Raw genomic sequence first — 16,852 nt, forward strand, 5'->3', positions numbered from 1 at the left:
CCTAAATTTTTTGTTTTTGAGACGGAGGCTTAACTCTGTCACCCAGGCTGGAGTGCAGTGGCGCAGTCTTGACTCTGTAACCTCCGCCTCCTGGGTTCAAGTGATTCTCCCGTCTCAGTCTCTGGAGTAGCTAGTATTACACACATACACTACCATGCACAGCTAATTGTTGTATTTTTAGTAGAGACAGGATTTTGCCATGTTGGCTAGGCTGGTCTCCAACTCCTGATCTCAGGTGATCCACTCGTCTCGGCCTCCCAAAGTGCTGGAATTACAGGCGTGAGCCACCGTGCCCGGCTGTGAAATTTTTTTTCTTTTTTTTACGGAGTCTTGCTCTGTTCCCCAGGCTGAAGTACAGTGGCGTGATCTCGGCTCACTGCAAGCTCTGCTGGGATTACAGGCATGAGCCACCACGCCCGGCCGGGACTGTGAAATTTTTTTTTTTTTTTTTTTGAGACGGAGTCTGGCTCTGTCTGTCGCCCAGGCTGGAGTGCGGTGGCCGGATCTCAGCTCACTGCAAGCTCCGCCTCCCGGGTTTACGCCATTCTCCTGCCTCAGCCTCCCGAGTAGCTGGGACTACAGGCACCCGCCACCTCGCCCGGCTAGTTTTTTGTATTTTTTAGTAGAGACGGGGTTTCGCCATGTTAGCCAGGATGGTCTCGATCTCCTGACCTCGTGATCCGCCCGTCTCGGCCTCCCAAAGTGCTGGGATTACAGGCTTGAGCCACCGCGCCCGGCCGTGAAATTCTTAAAATGTGGATTAAGTTGTACCAGGAGGAAGGGTGGTGATTGGGTGAGGGTAGGGAAGAAAAAGGGTTATTAGGATTTAAAGGTTTCCAGGTGCCTTCACAGACTTGCACTAGAGAGTAAGAGCTGGCTTTTTGTTGATGCTTTTCTTTGTGAAGGGAGGCAGCAGGCACAGCAGGTCAGAATGTGACATTTTCAGTCGGGTACTGAAGTCAGTACCGACCTTAGAGAAGTCACCTAATCCTGGGCCAAGGGAAAGCGGGGACAGAGGCCAACAGTAACTGCTCCTTACGGAGTTGTGTGGATTCGATGTGAAAATGCACATCCGGAACTGAACTCTCTGCTTACAAAATGTTAATTTTATCTTTTAAAAAACGACCACAGGCCGGGCGCGGTGGCTCACGCCTGTAATCCCAACACTTTGGGAGGCCGAGGCGGGCGGATTGCCTGAGCTCAGGAGTTCGAAACCAGCTTGGGCAACACGGTGAAACCCCGTCTCTACTACTAAACTAAAATACAAAAAATTAAACTAATGTGGTGGCAGGCGCCTGTAATCCCAGCTACTCGGGAGGCTAAGGCAGAATTGCTTGAACCCGGGAGGCAGAGGTTGCAATGAGCCGAGATCACGCCATTGCACTCCAGCCTGGGCGACGGAGTGAGGCTCTTGTCTCAAAAAAAAAAAAAAGTTCTAAATGGATGGGAGGAGAATAAACGCTGGAACAAGGAGGACGACGGCCTTAGGTTGCGCAAACTCTGATCTCATTGCAGTTTTCCTGCCTTTGCGCTACAAACGTGTCCCACAAACGCAAACAAACTTAGAATTGCTGGGGCGCCGCCCGTTCGCCGTCCGCCCAGATGCTGGCCCCGCGCGCGTTAAACCCGCAAGGCAGGACTCGGCCTGAGCCCACCGCGGCCCGCGCAGCGGCTGAAGCGCCGGGGCAGTAACGGCGGACGTCAAGCAAGTTCAGCCACCGGCTCCGCAGGGCCCAGGCATCCCGGCCGCGCCGCCGCACTCTGAGGAACGCCATGTCTGCTAGGGCGGCCCTAAGGCTGCCGGCAGAGCCGTGGTGACGTCAGTTCCTTCTTACCGGGCTCTGATTGGTCAGCGCGCCCGGCGCTTCTGGTTGGCCGGCCCTGCTATCATCCCAGGGTGCATTGCGGCGCCGTTTCCTTTCCGCTCGGTTGTCTTCCTGTGCAGGAGGTGAGCGAGACCGGGTCCCGGTCGTTGGGTTTCATCCAGCACCATCGGCCTGCCGTTGCTGCCAGCGCGGTCATGGATGGGCCCCTTCTTTTTCGCAGACAGCGTTGGGCCGGGGCCCGGGCTCTAGGCGCGGCTGGACGGCCCAGGCCGGAGGGTTCAGGGCGGAGGCCCGGGGGGTGCGCGCGCCCGGGGCGCGGCCTCTCACTCGCTCCCTCGCGTTCGCAGCCGCAGGGCCGTAGGCAGCCATGGCGCCTAGCCGGAATGGCATGATCTTGAAGCCCCACTTCCACAAGGACTGGCAGCGGCGCGTGGCCACGTGGTTCAACCAGCCGGCCCGGAAGATCCGCAGGTGAGCCCTGCGCTCGGGGCTGCCCCTGGGCCTCGCGCCCGCGGCTGCCCCTCGGTTTGGGGGTGGCCGGTGCCAGGGCGGGGGGCGCTGTCTGCGGCCGTCGCGGAGCACTTGCCTGGCGGCCTCGGGCGAGGGTGACCGCCGCTGGGTTTCTCTCCACCAGACGCAAGGCCCGGCAAGCCAAGGCGCGCCGCATCGCCCCGCGCCCCGCGTCGGGGCCCATCCGGCCCATCGTGCGCTGCCCCACGGTTCGGTACCACACGAAGGTGCGCGCTGGCCGCGGCTTCAGCCTGGAGGAGCTCAGGGTGAGTAGTGGCAGCGCCGCGGTGTCAGGAGGGCCCCTGAGTCCCCTTTGCTGGCCTCAGTCGCGTGATGACATTCTCCGGAATCGCTGTACGGCCTTGATGAAAGCACGTTTGAACCCTTTTCCATCTGATCGCTGAGCCTTTCATCCGGCCTCGGGGTGGAGAAAGCCCGGGCCTGCCTCCATCTCTCTCCGGTTCTGGGGCAGGTGGCCGGCATTCACAAGAAGGTGGCCCGGACCATCGGCATTTCTGTGGATCCGAGGAGGCGGAACAAGTCCACGGAGTCCCTGCAGGCCAACGTGCAGCGGCTGAAGGAGTACCGCTCCAAACTCATCCTCTTCCCCAGGAAGCCCTCGGCGCCCAAGAAGGGAGACAGTTCTGTGAGTATAGGGCTCTCTGGCCGTCCTGGCGCGCGGGGAAAGTGAGGCTTGGTTCCTTTATCAGTGACACCCGTCCCTGGGTCCTGCTGGGGTGAGAAGAACCAAAACATTGTGGCTGTTCTGATCCGCAAGATACGCCTGTCTTGCAGGAGTGGATGATGAGCTAATCGAGACTACTAGGGTTCACCTGTGGTTTTCAGCGGGGTGACCTTAATGGTCATGGCAAAGGCTGTGTGACTTGGAGCCAGCTTTTTCCGTTGAAATCATTGTCTCCCTAAAATGCTTCATATTCCAAATATTCTAGAAAAACCTTGTAGGATAAGGTTGATAAGAGTCCGTTGTATACGTTTCCGGGTAGTTGAATCAGGGAACGATTTTCTCTGCCCGTCCCTGGTTCACAGGTAAATACAACTGTCTCATGCATGTTCTGTCAACTCAGTAAGATAGTCACCTAACTAGTAATGACTGTTCTCAACACTGGGGACACAAAGTATGTTGTAGGAAAGGCTCAGACACTGGTGCTGAACTCGGGATCCCCAGGGGGAAGTTTGGGGCCAGGCGAGGGTGGAGGCCTTGGGGCAGGGCGGCTAAAGGCACTTAACTCTTTTCATTCATCAACAGGCTGAAGAACTGAAACTGGCCACTCAGCTGACGGGACCGGTCATGCCCATCCGGAATGTAAGTTAACACTTGCTCAAATCCAGGCTTTAGACGAGATCAGTGGGTGAACACGTGGATATCTGAGATGGGGATCAGGCCTAAGAAAGTTGACAGTGGCAGTTGTGGTGCATGTGGAGGTTTGTGGAAAAGAACATTTCCTAGTTTTGACTTCTTGCAACCACGAAGCCATAAATTGGGAAGTGTTTTTGGTTTTTTTGGAAAGAGAGTTTCTCTACGTTGCTTACATTGGTTTTGAATTTCTGGATTTACAGACCTGAGCCGCCCTGTCGAGCTCAGGCAGGGAGGGTTTTCCTTTTCTTTTTTTTTTACTCCCAGGGAAGGTGACTGACTCAAGGGTCGCTTTCCAGCAGTGCTTAGGCAGCACACCTGCCCTTCCACCCCACCCCGGGTCCTCTGGGTTCTGCTGATGCCTAGTTGTGCCCTTGCTCATTGAATCATTGGGTTTAACAACTTGTCTTTCTCTTCTAGGTCTATAAGAAGGAGAAAGCTCGAGTCATTACTGAGGAGGAGAAGAATTTCAAAGCCTTTGCTAGTCTCCGCATGGCCCGTGCCAACGCCCGACTCTTCGGCATACGGGCAAAAAGAGCCAAGGAAGCCGCAGAACAGGATGTTGAAAAGAAAAAATAAAGCCCTCCTGGGGACTTGGAATCAGTCAGCATTCATGCTGGTCTCCACGCCGTGTATTTCGCGAGAGCAGCTGGGCCTGGGATGGGGTTTCGCTGCTGTGACTTCCTTACAGGGGATTTGGGGCTTTCTTGAAAGACAGTCCAAGCCCTGGATTATGCCTTCCTTTCTGTGTTAAAGCACTGTTGGTTTGGTTAGTGACTGATGTAAATTGGTTTTCTTGTGGGGAGGTTACAGAGGCTGACTTCAGCAGAGTGGACTTGTTTTTTTTTTTTTTTTTCTTTTTAAAGAGAGAAGGTAGGGCTGGTGTTCACACTGTAATCTGAGTACTTTGGGATTGGCTCAGGAGTTCAACACCAGCTTGGCCAACATGGCAAAATCCCGTCTCTACTAAAAATACAAAAATCAGCTGCGCGTGGTGCCATGCACTCCTAGTCGCAGCTACTGGGAGGCTGAGGTGCGGGGATCACTTGAACCCAGGAGGCAGAGGGTGCAGTGAGCCAAGATCATACCACTGCATTCTAGCCTGGGCAACAGTGAGACTGTCTAAAAAAATAATAAAGAGATAGGGTATTTGGCACACAGGGCTGGAGTACAGTGCCACAATCATGGCTCACTACAGCCTTGAACTCATGACCTCAAGCAATCCTCCCTCAGCCTTCCTAGTAGAGGAGTTTAGAGGCATGAGACCCTGCACCCAACCTAGAGTTGCCTTTTTTTTTTTTTTTTTTTTGAGACGGAGTCTTGCTCTGTCTCCCAGGCTGGAGTGCAGTGGCCGGATCTCAGCTCACTGCAAGCTCCACCTCCCGGGTTCACTCCATTCTCCTGCCTCAGCCTCCTGAGTAGCTGGGACTACAGGCGCCCGCCACCACGCCCGGCTAGTTTTTTGTACTTTTTAGTAGAGACGGGGTTTCACTGTGTTAGCCAGGATGGTCTCGATCTCCTGACCTCGTGATCCGCCCGTCTCGGCCTCCCAAAGTGCTGGGATTACAGGCTTGAGCCACCGCGCCCGGCTAGAGTTGCCTTTTTTAAGCAAAATAGTTTCTAGTTAATGTAGCATCTTGGAGTTTGGGGCATCACTCTTGAGCCTGTTGTGCCTGGTGACCATGGTCCTGACCCTTCCCTTCACTGGGCGTCCTAACCCCAACACCAAGGTATTAGATGGCCCTGCCAAGTGTCGGCCTCTCCTGTAAACATTCGGAAGCCATTGTTCTTGCTTCATGGACAAGAGGCGGCCAGAGAGAGTGCCATGGTGCCCTGGTCTGAGCTGGGCATCCCCACGTCTTGTGTCCGAGGGCAGCACGATTCCTTGTGCAGTGCTCAGACACAGGCTGCCCTGGTCCTACCCTCTCACAACGGTGCCTGCTCTCCTTGGCGGCTGTGGCCGTGACAGCCCCAGAGAAGCACCTTCAGGGGCCGAGTCAGATTCCGTGTTCTCGGCATGCCTTTGCCAGGTGCAGGCATTGAGGCACCCAGTGGGCTGTTACTGGCGTGGAAGTAGGTGATGTTGGTACCTCTGCTGCTGCGCTCCTAGTCACACTTGATACGTGATGACACCTTGCATGTTTGGAAACAGATCTTAAGCCATCTAGTAGATGATTTGGAGGCTGTTGGCTACCGTTTTACGTCTACGGTGTACATGCTGAGTTTGATCAGTTTGTATGTTTGGGAATCTTGTCCTCTAAAATTAAGGTGGGCCAGGCGCAGTGGCTCATCCCTGTAATCCTAAGACTTTTCGGAGGCCGAGGTGGGTGGATCACCTGCGGTTAGGAGTTCGAGACCAGCCTGGCCAATATGCTGAAACCTCATCTCTACTAAAAATACAATAATTAGCTGAGTGGTGGCACACACCTGTAATCCCAGCTACTCGCAAGGCAGAGATTGCAGTGAGCTGAGATGTGCCACTGCACTCCAGCCTGGGTGACAGAGCGAGACTCCATCTCAAAAGAAAAAAAAGGTGCAAGGTGGATGATTGGAAGCTTAATCATCCTTACATGAAACGGCATGAAGGTCTCTGGTGGGCTTCAACCTGGCTGAAGGCTGGTCACAGGGGGTTAGGGGTCGCTGGCACTGGGCACTCCAGCCTGCTTCCTCACTGCCACAGCACACTAGAGGATGGGCGTTTCCTGCTGTCTGCAGGGCAGCACCTGGAGTAGGTGTGCAGTGTGGTGTGGTAAGTGGAGTAGAGGTCTGCACCCCATCACACCCCTTGCTGTTTTTACAAAACACTGTGATCTGCTTGTTCCGGCGGCTCTCCTGCCAGCTGACTCCACAGGGAAATCAGAGGGTTCAGGTATCGTCCGTGCACGTGGGGCAGAGTAGCCTGCACTGAACCTGCCAGAGTGTCCTCCCCATTCCACTGAAAGAAAAGTTCCCAGGGCCATGTTCCTAACTTGTGTTCTCTCCATTTAATTCATCCATTGAGACCCCTAACGGGAGAGGGTGGATTTTCTTTTTTTTTTTTTTTTTTTTTTTTTTTTGAGACGGAGTCTTGCTCTGTCACCCAGGCTGGAGTGCGGTGGCCGGATCTCAGCTCACTGCAAGCTCCGCCTCCCGGGTTCACGCCATTCTCCTGCCTCAGCCTCCTGAGTAGCTGGGACTACAGGGGCCCGCCACCTCGCCCGGCTAGTTTTTTGTATTTTTTAGTAGAGACGGGGTTTCACCGTGTTAGCCAGGATGGTCTCGATCTCCTGACCTCATGATCCGCCCGTCTCGGCCTCCCAAAGTGCTGGGATTACAGGCCTGAGCCACCGCGCCCGGCCTAGGGTGGATTTTCTCTGTGGTGTCTCGGACCCTGCTGTTGGCCAGTGTTGTTAGGAATAGGTCATTTTTCTGGGTTACGCTGGGACAATGTGAGTCTGGTGCTGGACGTGGCTGTGGGTTGGGCCGGTCTGCCTACTGCCCGCTGCTCCACTACCTGAGATGCAGCAGGTGCAGCTGTGCCCTTCCTGGGACTGAGGAAGGCCCCCTGCAGGAGAGCTGGGGGCCTGCGCAGGTGGGCGAGGCAGCTTCCTTGCTGACACCCAGACCTTGTCGCTGGAGCAAGATCTCTCCTGATGCGGGTACAGGCCTGTCTGCTCCAAGACAGACGGTGCCAACAGATGCAAAGGAGCCCTTTGTTTTCACTTAGTCCCTGGGCACCACCCGATTCAGCACCTGGCGGCCCAGGTTCCCCCGCTGGTGGGTACACGGGCCTGAGTGTGGGCATGTTGACGAAGTGGCCTCTCCGTTGTGATGTGTGGGCCTGACCTAGGGGGCGCTGTGGAACCTGGGCTGGAACCAGCCCTCTGTGCCAGGCCGCAGACAGGTGCTGCCGGTCCTGAGGGGCAGCTGCCGTGGCATGAGTCACTGGGAGCTGAGAGGAAGGGCCCCGACCCAGCCTCAGGCAAAACGGCTTTGGGGAACACCTTGATTTCAGCCATGTGAGCCCTTCCAGGGAGTGCAGCCAAGCTGTGAAGACGCAGAAACAGAGCCGTGTGCCACGAGCTTGTGGTCTGCTGCCCAGTGTAGGAAGTGCACCCAGGTTCCTCACTCCGTTTTGCGGGATTCCATCGGTGTGCGAGCACTTCCCATTCAGCCTGTCCCCCCCGGGGAGCACGGACTGGCTCTGTGGCGCCCTTGGCCTTGTAGAAGCGTTGGTTTTATGGCAGGTGCATCTCTCCGGCAGTCTCCCACGGTGGGCGGGGCTTTGCCAGCAATGCCTATGGGGATCGTGGGGCCAGGTGCGCTCCAGCTCCTGCAGAACTGGTCAGGGATAGTCTTGGGAGGCGCTAATCGCATGCCCTGGTAATGCGCCGCTTCTCAGGCCGGCTGCTCTGGCCCCAGCTAAAGGGGAAGACGTGTGCTGACAGGAGCTGCACACAATTTTTCTCCATGTATTGTTTATTTTGCCATCTCTTTTGGCTGGACATTAGGAATTTCAGTTTTCCTAGGTTGTATTTTTCCTTTTCTATTTTAAAATTATTATGCAGGACTGGGTGAGGTCACTCATGCCTATCTAGTCTGAAAACTTTGGGAGGCTGAGGTAGGAGGATGGCATGAGCCCAGGAGTTTAAGGCTGCAGTGAGCCAAGATCGCTCCACTGCCCTCCAGCCTGGATGACAGAGCGAGACCCTGTCTCAAAAAAATATATATGATGCAGTAGTTTCAACCCTGGAAGAGTAGTGTGCATCTTTGAATTTTAACATATGTTCCTCTCCCATCCAGGCATAGTTTTATTTGGAATCTGGTTAGCCTGTAGTTGCTTAGTTAAAAATATATGTAATTGCAATCATTTAAAAAGCAAAAAACAGGCCAGGTACAGTGGCTCCTGCCTGTAATCCCAGCACTTCAGGAGGCCGGGGCAGGCAGATCTTTTGAACCCAGGAGTTTGAGAGCAGCCCGGGCAACATGGCAAAGACCCAAGTCTACCAAAAAAATAAAAATATTAGCCGGCATGGTGGCACGCGCCTATAGTCCCAGCTACTCAGGAGGCTGAGGCGGGAGGATCTCTTGAGCCCAGGAGGTCGAGGCTGCAGTGAGCCGAGACTGTGCCACTGCACTCCATCTTGGGTGACAGAGTGAGAGACCCTGTCTCAAAAAAAAAAAAAAGAAGAAATAATACTAATTAGAACTGTTGTAATTTAGAGGGAAATTATAGTCATTTTAGGTTATTTGGTGTTTTCTTCATTTCATTTAAGCCAGAGAAGAAGTGGTATCTGCATTCTCTTCTCTATTTTCGTGTGTCTCCATGTATTAGTTTTTTCTTTATAATTAGTTGCATTTATTTTTTATGGTTTCTGTATCTTAAATTTTTTTTTAAGTTATAGAAGAAATATATGCCATTGGAAAAAAAAAAAAAAAAAAAAGTCCAGCTACACAGAAGTGAGGAGAGCGAAGCAAACAGCCGCTTCACGTCCCACACCCTGGGAGCACGTCCCACACCCTGGGAGCAGCTGCGCCCGGGTCTGTCTGGAGACGGTGTGTGAGCATATTCCAGCGCAAGAATCTGGGCTTCTGTTTCTTTTTTTTTGAGACGGAGTCTCGCTCTGTCGCCCAGGCTGGAGTGCGGTGGTACGATCTCAGCTCACTGCAAGCTCCGCCTCCCGGGTTCCTGCCATTCTCCTGCCTCAGCCTCCCAAGTAGCTGGGACTACAGGCGCCGCCACCTCGCCCGGCTAGTTTTTTGTATTTTTTAGTAGAGACGGGGTTTCACCGTGTTAGCCAGGATGGTCTCGATCTCCTGACCTCATGATCCACCCGCCTCAGCCTCCCAAAGGGCTGGGATTACAGGCGTGAGCCACCGCGCCCGGCTGCTTCTGTTTCTTATGAAACCAGCTGATGCTACACTGTGTGCCCTGTGTTGTGTTGTGCCAGGCACGTAGACGGACCTGGCTTCTCCCTGTGCCTGTGAAGGGCAGACAGCGCTGTGTCTGTGCGCTCCTGCAGGCAGGAGAACGGGAGGGCTGCTGTCTTCATTTGCTCACAGAGTTGGGCATCTCCAGTTACTGGACCTTCTTGTCTCTCTGGGGCCCCGTTATCTCCTCCCTCTTGTGTTTCATTGCAATGTTCATCATTTTCTTGAACTGCGGCTGGTCTTTATGTGTTAAGGAACTTTTGCCTTCTATCACCTGTTGACAACATTTCTTTCCTGCTTGCTCTTTTCCTTTTGACTCGGAGAGCAAATGAGACCTTCTTTCAGGAGATGGTGTGGTGGGATGGACCACACACTCGGCATCAATAGTGGATGTTGGTCATTCTTTTTGACTTTCCAACATCAGAACCCACTTTTGGGGAATGGGAGGCAGAGCCCCCTCCCTCTGCAGAAGCTGCTGCACTGCCCAGGCTCCTTGCGGTGAGCTGAGCCCAGGCCCTGCCGGCCCCACACTTGGTTGATGGCTGTGAAGCCATAGGTCTGTGGGCAGAAAGGTCACATCACGTGTCCCGGGTGGGCACTGAGTCCAGACGGGGCGGGCACCCTCACTGTCCTCACCGTGGGCTTCGGGACACCGCCCTGCAGTTCGAGGAATTTCCTGGTAGCCTTTTCTCTTCTTCAGTTGGCTGGAAGAGTTTTCAGTTGCTTTGAAGCCCCTGCCAATGCTGAGGGCATGACCAGCCCCGGCTCTGGGCCCTGTGTGGCTTACTCAGCCGGTATCGCACTGCCCACCACACCAGGCACCATGAGAGCACAGGGCTACAAGGAAAGAGGCAGGGGCTGATGTGGAGCAGGTGCTGGGCAGACAGGCAGCCGCAGGGGAGGCAGAGGGGTCACCTAAAGGCAGGGAGATGAAGGGAGGACAACTTAAGAGCAGTTTATGTAGGGTCCAGCCTCACAGGGTCAGTGGGTTTTTCTCCCCACGTGCGGAGATGAGATATTGTAGGAATAAAGACACAAGACAGAGATAAAAGACAGCTGGGCCCGGGGGGCCACTACCACCAAGATGTAGAGACTGGTAGTGGCCCCGAATGCCAGGCTGTGCTGATATTTATTGGATACAAGACAAAGGGGCAGGGAGTGACAGCCATCTCCAATGATAGGTAAAGTCACGTGGGTCACGTGTCCACTGGACAGGGGGCCCTTCCCTGCCTGGCAGCTGAGGCAGAGAGAAAGAGAAGAGAGAGAGACAGCTTACGCCATTGTTTCTGCATATCAGAGACTTTTAGTACTTTCACTAATTTGCTACTGCTACCTAGAAGGCAGAGCCAGGTGTACAGGGTGGAACATGAAAGCGGACCAGGAGCCTGACCACGGAAGCACAGCATCGCAGGGAGACGGTTAGGCCTCCGGATAACTGATGTCAGGCCTTCCGCAAAAGGTGGAGGAGTCGAGTCTTCTCCAAACCCCCCCGGGAGAGGGAGACTCCCTTTCCCAGCCTGCTAAGTAGCGGGTGCTTTTTCTTGACACTGACGCTACCGCTAGACCACGGTCCACTTGGCAACGGGCATCTTCCCAGACGCTGGCGTTGCCACTAGACCAAGGAGCCCTCCGGTGGCCCTGCCTGGGCATCACAGAAGGCTCGCACTCCTGTCTTCTGGTCACTTCTTACTGTGTTCTTTCAGCTCCTAACTCTGTATGGCCTGGTTTCTCCTAGGTTATGATGGTAGACTGAGGATTATTTATTTATGTATTTATTTTGAGACAGAGTCTCGCTCAGTCGCCCGGGCTGGAGTGCAGTGGTGCGATCTCGGCTCACTGCAAGCTCCGCCTCCCGGGTTCACGCCATTCTCCTGCCTCAGCCTCCCGAGTAGCTGGGACTACAGGCGCCTGCCACTACGCCCGGCTAATTTTTTTTGTATTTTTAGTAGAGATGGGGTTTCACCATGTTGGCCAGGATGGTCTCGATCTCCTGACCTCGTGATCCGCCCGTCTCGGCCTCCCAAGAGTGAGGATTATTATAATATTGGAGTAAAGAGTAATTGCTACAAACTAATGATTAATGATATTCATATATAATCATATCTATTATCTATATCTAGTATGACTATTCTTATTTTATATATTTTATTATACTGCAACAGCTCGTGCCCTCGATCGCTTGCCTCGGCACCTGGGTGACTTGCTGCCCGCAAGTTTACTAGTTAAGGGCATCTGCTGCCTCCCAGGCACGGCCCTAGGCTGGGACCACAGTGTACCAAACTACTCACCTGCCCCTCAGTGCGTCTCTGCGAATTTTCAGCTTCATCTCAGCCAGCCGGGCGCAGTGGCTCACGCCTGTAATCCCAGACTTTGGGAGGCCATGGTGGGTGGATCACTTGAGCCCAGGAATTCAAGACCAGCCTGGGCAACATAATGAAACCCTGTCTCTACAAAAATTTTAAAAATTGGCTGGGTGCAGTGGCTCATGCCTGTAATCCCAGCACTTTGGGAGGCCAAGGCGGGTGGATCACAAGGTCAAGAGATCGAGACCAGCCTGGCCAATACGGTGAAACCCATCTCTACTAAAAATACAAAAATTAGCTGGGCATGGTAGCACACGCCTGTAACCCCAGCTAATTGGGAGGCTGAGACAGGAGAATCGCTTGAACCCGGAGGCGGAGGTTGCAGTGAGCTGAGATTGCACCATTGCACTCTAGGCTGGGCAACAGAGGGAGGCTGTCTCCAAAAAATAAAAATACAAAAAATACAAAAATTAGCCAGGTGTGGTGGCAGGCACCTGTAGTCCCAGCTACTCAGGAGGCTGAGGCAGGAGAATCGCTTGAACCTGGGAGGTGGAGGTTGTAGTGAGCCGAGATTGCACCATTGCACTCCAGCCTGTGTGACACAGCGAGACTCTGTCTAAAAATAATCAAGCATCTCTTCCCTTGACCTTCCTCGAGTTTTCATTCCTAACACCGTCTGGCCTCTTCCCTTACCTGTACCTGGGCAGGTGCCTCATGGGCTGCGGCTAGGGAATCCGTGGGGAAGACCAGACACTGGCAGAGCCTGATGCCAGAATGGGCCCCAGGAGCTCCTCCCTTTCCCACAGCCTCAGAGTGGGCAGGGGGAGGGCTGTGGTGGTGGAGGGCCTGGGGGCTTTCTCTGCAGGTGGCCCAGGAAGAAAGGGGGCCGACATTACACAGCCTTCTCCAGACCCCCTTCTTGGGGGCTGGATGTCACAGTCAGTCTCAGGGGCCTCCTGCATAGGCGAGAGGGGCAGGGCAGTGGAGGGCGGATCAGACCTCGCCCGGTCATTGTCCAGCCTTCCCATTGTCTTACCCTCAGGCTTCACGTCTGCAGTGGCACCGCCAAGGCTGTGGTGCTGGGGGACAATTCTGATGTGGCACGGTCCCTGGCAGCACCTGCCCTTCTGAGTAACTCCCAGAAAGGGTGGTGCCTCCTGGGGAGGCTGGGGAAGAACTAGGCTATTGATGAAAGGGACTGGAGAGCAGAGGGAAGCGTCCGAGCAGCACATTCCAGGCCGGCTTTGTACCAAGAATAGCATCAAAAGCCTCCCATGACTCAAGCAAGACTAAAACCAGGACGTCCATCAGTTGGAATGGGGCTGAGGACACCAGCCCCGGGGACGCAGCTCTTGCTTGCCATCACCTCCCACAGGACCAGAGTCTCCTCCGGGCCTCTCTGCTCCTGCCCTGGCCCTGTGGTCAGCAGCCACCCCTCTGGTGCCCACCTTCTGACGCTTACCCTTGTGCGAGCCCCTCCCTCAAGCATGGGCCGGACCCAACACTGTGGTCTCCCGGAAGCCTCCTTTGACCTTGGAGCACGCTGGCTGAGGGGACAGGCGGACAACAGGAAGGCCACAGAGGCACCAGCACTGTGAGAGTGGCTGCCCTGGGGTAGAGAGTGCTGGTCTCGGAAGAGCCTCGGAGCACGGCCGCAGCCACACAGGCTTGGAAGCCAGTGGCCCCACAGCTGCTGTCTGAGGGGTTGGCCCCAGGCCGGGTACAGAGCCCCCAGCAGCGGTGGCACCATTGGCCGGGCCTTCTCCCCGGCCAGAGCCTGCTTGTCATGAGCAGCTAGCACTCACAGGCCCGGTGGTTTCCGAGGCCCTGCTCAGCTTGGGCTTGAGCTGCTCATCCGAGTGCACGGACCTCGTGGACAGCAATTGCCCAGTGTCAGGAGGCCTCCCGGCAGCACCTCGGGATTATAGGGGTTGGTTCTGGGGAGTCGACAGGACATTGGAAGGAAGTGAGGTTCAGAGGGTTAGCGTGGGGGGAGGCCGGGCAAGTCTGCAAAAGGGCAGCATGGAGGAGGCAAGCGGGCACAGGTGGTCCACAGGCTGGGGAGGTGGTCCTTGGGCACAGGAGGAGGTGAGCGGGGACAGGAGAGGTAAGCGGGGATGGAAGGAGGTGAGTAGGGCATGGGAGGTGAGTGGGGACAGGAGTAGGTGAACGGGGACGGAAGATGAGCGATGAGCAGGGACGGGAGGAGGTGAGCAGGGACGGGAGGAGGTGAGCGGGTACGGGAGGAGGTGAGTAGGCACGGGGGGAGGTGAGTGGGCACGGGGGGAGGTGAGTGGGCACAGGGGGAGGTGAGTGGGCATGGGGGGAGGTGAGCGGGCACAGGGGGTCAGGGGGCTGGGGAGGTGGTCAGGGGGCCCAGGGCCACTGCTGGTCAGCAGGCTTGGTAGTTGGGAAGAAGAGAGCACCCTGGAGTGGGGACAGTGGGACCAGGAGCCCAAGTCCTGGGGAACTCTGGGATGGCTGGTGCCTGGGTCTGAGCACAGAGGGGTCCTGGCTCAGGAGGGCCCACGTGGGTGAGGAAGAACCAGTCCCGGACGGTGTCCCCAGTGTGCAGTCCTGGGCAGGGGCCCTGACCCCTGGGTCTCACTGCACAGGGGCTGTGAGGATTGGGCCCCTCCATAGTAAGTTCTCCTCAGGGTCTCTGGAAACATTCTGGGCAGGGGCAGCAAAGCCATCGAGGCACCCCGGGACCTGGACAGGCTGAGGAGGGTGTGAGCGCTGGGTTCTGAGCTGGGTTCTAGGTTCCAGCTCCACCCCTGCTGTGTGGCCTCAGGCACCAGAATGCCCTCTCTGAGCCGTGTCTCCCACCAGCAGTGGTGTCTCCAGCTGGGCAGAGATGCTAGGGGCTGGGATGGTCCGCTCCTGGCTTCATGCAGACAAGGGGCAGGAGAGATGGCGGCCCGGGGCTGCACGTGAGAACATGCATGGAGAAGGGGGTCTTGTCCACACCCAGAAGATGGTGTTGGGAGAAGGAAGTGGAGGAAGGGGACGTGGCCTGTGTCTGCGCTTGTGTGTCTTGGGTGCCTGGCGTGTCTGCATGAGGGCTGTCTCTCCATGAGTGTGTGCACATGTCTGCGGTATTTGGCACACATGTGTGTGGCGTGTACTCATGCCTGCCTGCATGTGCTGAGTGTGGTGGAGGAGGAAGGCCCCCTCATCAGTCCCCAGGTCTCTGAGGCTGTAACAAGGTCACCAAGGATCTGAGACCGGCCAGGTGTGTTGTCTCAGCCAACAGCCGGCGTGGCCGCCTCTGGGCATAGTCGATTTCTCAAATAAGATCAACGTCAGATCCTGCAGGAAGACAGTCTGATCCAGACAGGTTGCAGATGTTCTAAGATAAAATAACCTTTCTTTAGGAGGAAAGAAAAGAAGAGGGTAGGTTTGCAACCAGGTTAAAAAAAGCAGCACCCATCCGGACATGTGGCGAGCTGTTTCCTGTTAAACAATCCTGTTAGTAACCCCCACCCTCTGCAATTTCTCGTTTTGAGGCAACTTCCGGGACAATCTCTCCATATGAAGGGCAGGTTCGAGGACCCTGCATTCAGGGGTGGGGACCGAGCCCCCAGACCGAGCCTTTGGCCATGGGCTGCACCAGCTGTGTGCTCAGGATGGCCAGGAAGGAGGCCATGGGCTCTGGACCTGGCTCAGGGACAAGGGGCTATCCGAGTGTGGAGGAGAGCACTGGCTCCAGGGGATGTCCCTCAGGGCAGTGGCAGTGGGGCTGGGGTCTGCCAGGAACCTCTGGAGGCGCTGGACAGGGTTCCCTGCTCCCAGCTGGCCTCGCGGTCAGTGTGACTGGAATGGGAGATGGGGACTCTGACCAGATGGAGATGACACCCTCGAGGCAGATCCAGGACCAGGGAGCAGCCGTCAGAGCTGTGTTGCATTCGCTGATCCACCTGGAGTTTGTTGTCTTAGACTCTGTGTTGGGACCTGTCCTGGTGTTAACTCAGGCTCAATGGATTCCTGGTCCAGGGTGGACAAGGTCATGGGCAGCACAGCCCTGGACAGTGGAACTGATGTTGTGGATGTGTGGGCCGGGAGCCCAGGGAGGGATGAGCCGGGCGCTGCAGGATAGGTAGGAGTCGGGTGATGAGAGAGGCTGGAGGAGGCGGAGGCACTTGAGCCTGAAAAGCGAAGTATCTGAGTCCTGGATGCCAGGCGAGCCGCGCAGAGCACTTGGGCATGAATGTGTCATTGTTGCTTTGACCATGTGTGAGCCTCTGGATAGCCGTGGGGGTCGGCGCTAATCAGAGAGTTTCGTGGGTGACCCCGTGATGAGGGGATCCAGGCTACCCATTGAATGCAATATTGTCAATACGAAAGAAAAAATCAGGTTACAGAACACAAACCACCTGCTCCAACATCTACGGTGCCTCGACCGTGCCAGGCAGGGTCCCGGGCGTGGGGTCCCGGGCGTGGGGTCCTGGACGTGGGGTCCTGGGCCTGGCCCGCGTGGTGATCCTGGCGTGGGGTCCTGGGCCTGACCCGCGTGGTGATCCTGGCGTGCAGACACTGAAGAGGCCTCTCAAGTGTGGGAAGGGCTCTGAGAGTTATGCACCTTTTTTTTTGACAATAAAAAGAAATTTGCACATAAAAAGAAAAGCTGGGGGGATAGATATGGGGAGGCGATGGTGCTGCACTGGGGTCTGGAAGCTTGTTTTGACTCCCTATCTGCATTGTCTAATATTTCAACAAGGAACACGGTGATTATTCCTGAATGTATATGGGGGATCTCATTTCCTGCGTCTGGCCCTGCAGGAAAAGCTGGGAGGGGGAGGCTCAGAAAGACAGCTCCACACTGCGGGGGGTGGGGCTTCCGTTGTTCCCGGGGCTACTGCGGGCTGGTCCCTGAGCAGGGGCAGGCGGCGTCCAGACACCAGTGCTACAGGGAAACTGGCTTTTTC

General features: G+C 55.7%; 1 protein-coding gene and 1 non-coding gene across 2 annotated transcripts; both read left to right on the forward strand.

The window, feature by feature from the left end:
• The first annotated feature begins 1,797 nt into the window (after window positions 1-1,797).
• Window positions 1,798-4,452, forward strand: RPL13 (ribosomal protein L13). Its single transcript, XM_033219387.1, has 6 exons — window positions 1,798-1,948; window positions 2,174-2,297; window positions 2,461-2,602; window positions 2,809-2,982; window positions 3,604-3,660; window positions 4,132-4,452. Exons 2-6 carry the CDS (start codon window positions 2,194-2,196, stop codon window positions 4,288-4,290), a joined length of 636 nt encoding a protein of 211 aa, XP_033075278.1. The 5' UTR covers window positions 1,798-1,948; window positions 2,174-2,193; the 3' UTR covers window positions 4,291-4,452.
• LOC117088885 lies at window positions 2,668-2,750 on the forward strand. Its single transcript, XR_004439402.1, has one exon. It is a non-coding gene; the product is annotated as a small nucleolar RNA MBII-202 (small nucleolar RNA).
• Window positions 4,453-16,852: the final 12,400 nt, after the last annotated feature.

This window comes from Trachypithecus francoisi, unplaced genomic scaffold, assembly GCF_009764315.1.
Source record: "Trachypithecus francoisi isolate TF-2019V2 unplaced genomic scaffold, Tfra_2.0 Lachesis_group10, whole genome shotgun sequence".
Classification (NCBI taxonomy): Eukaryota; Metazoa; Chordata; class Mammalia; order Primates; family Cercopithecidae; genus Trachypithecus; species Trachypithecus francoisi.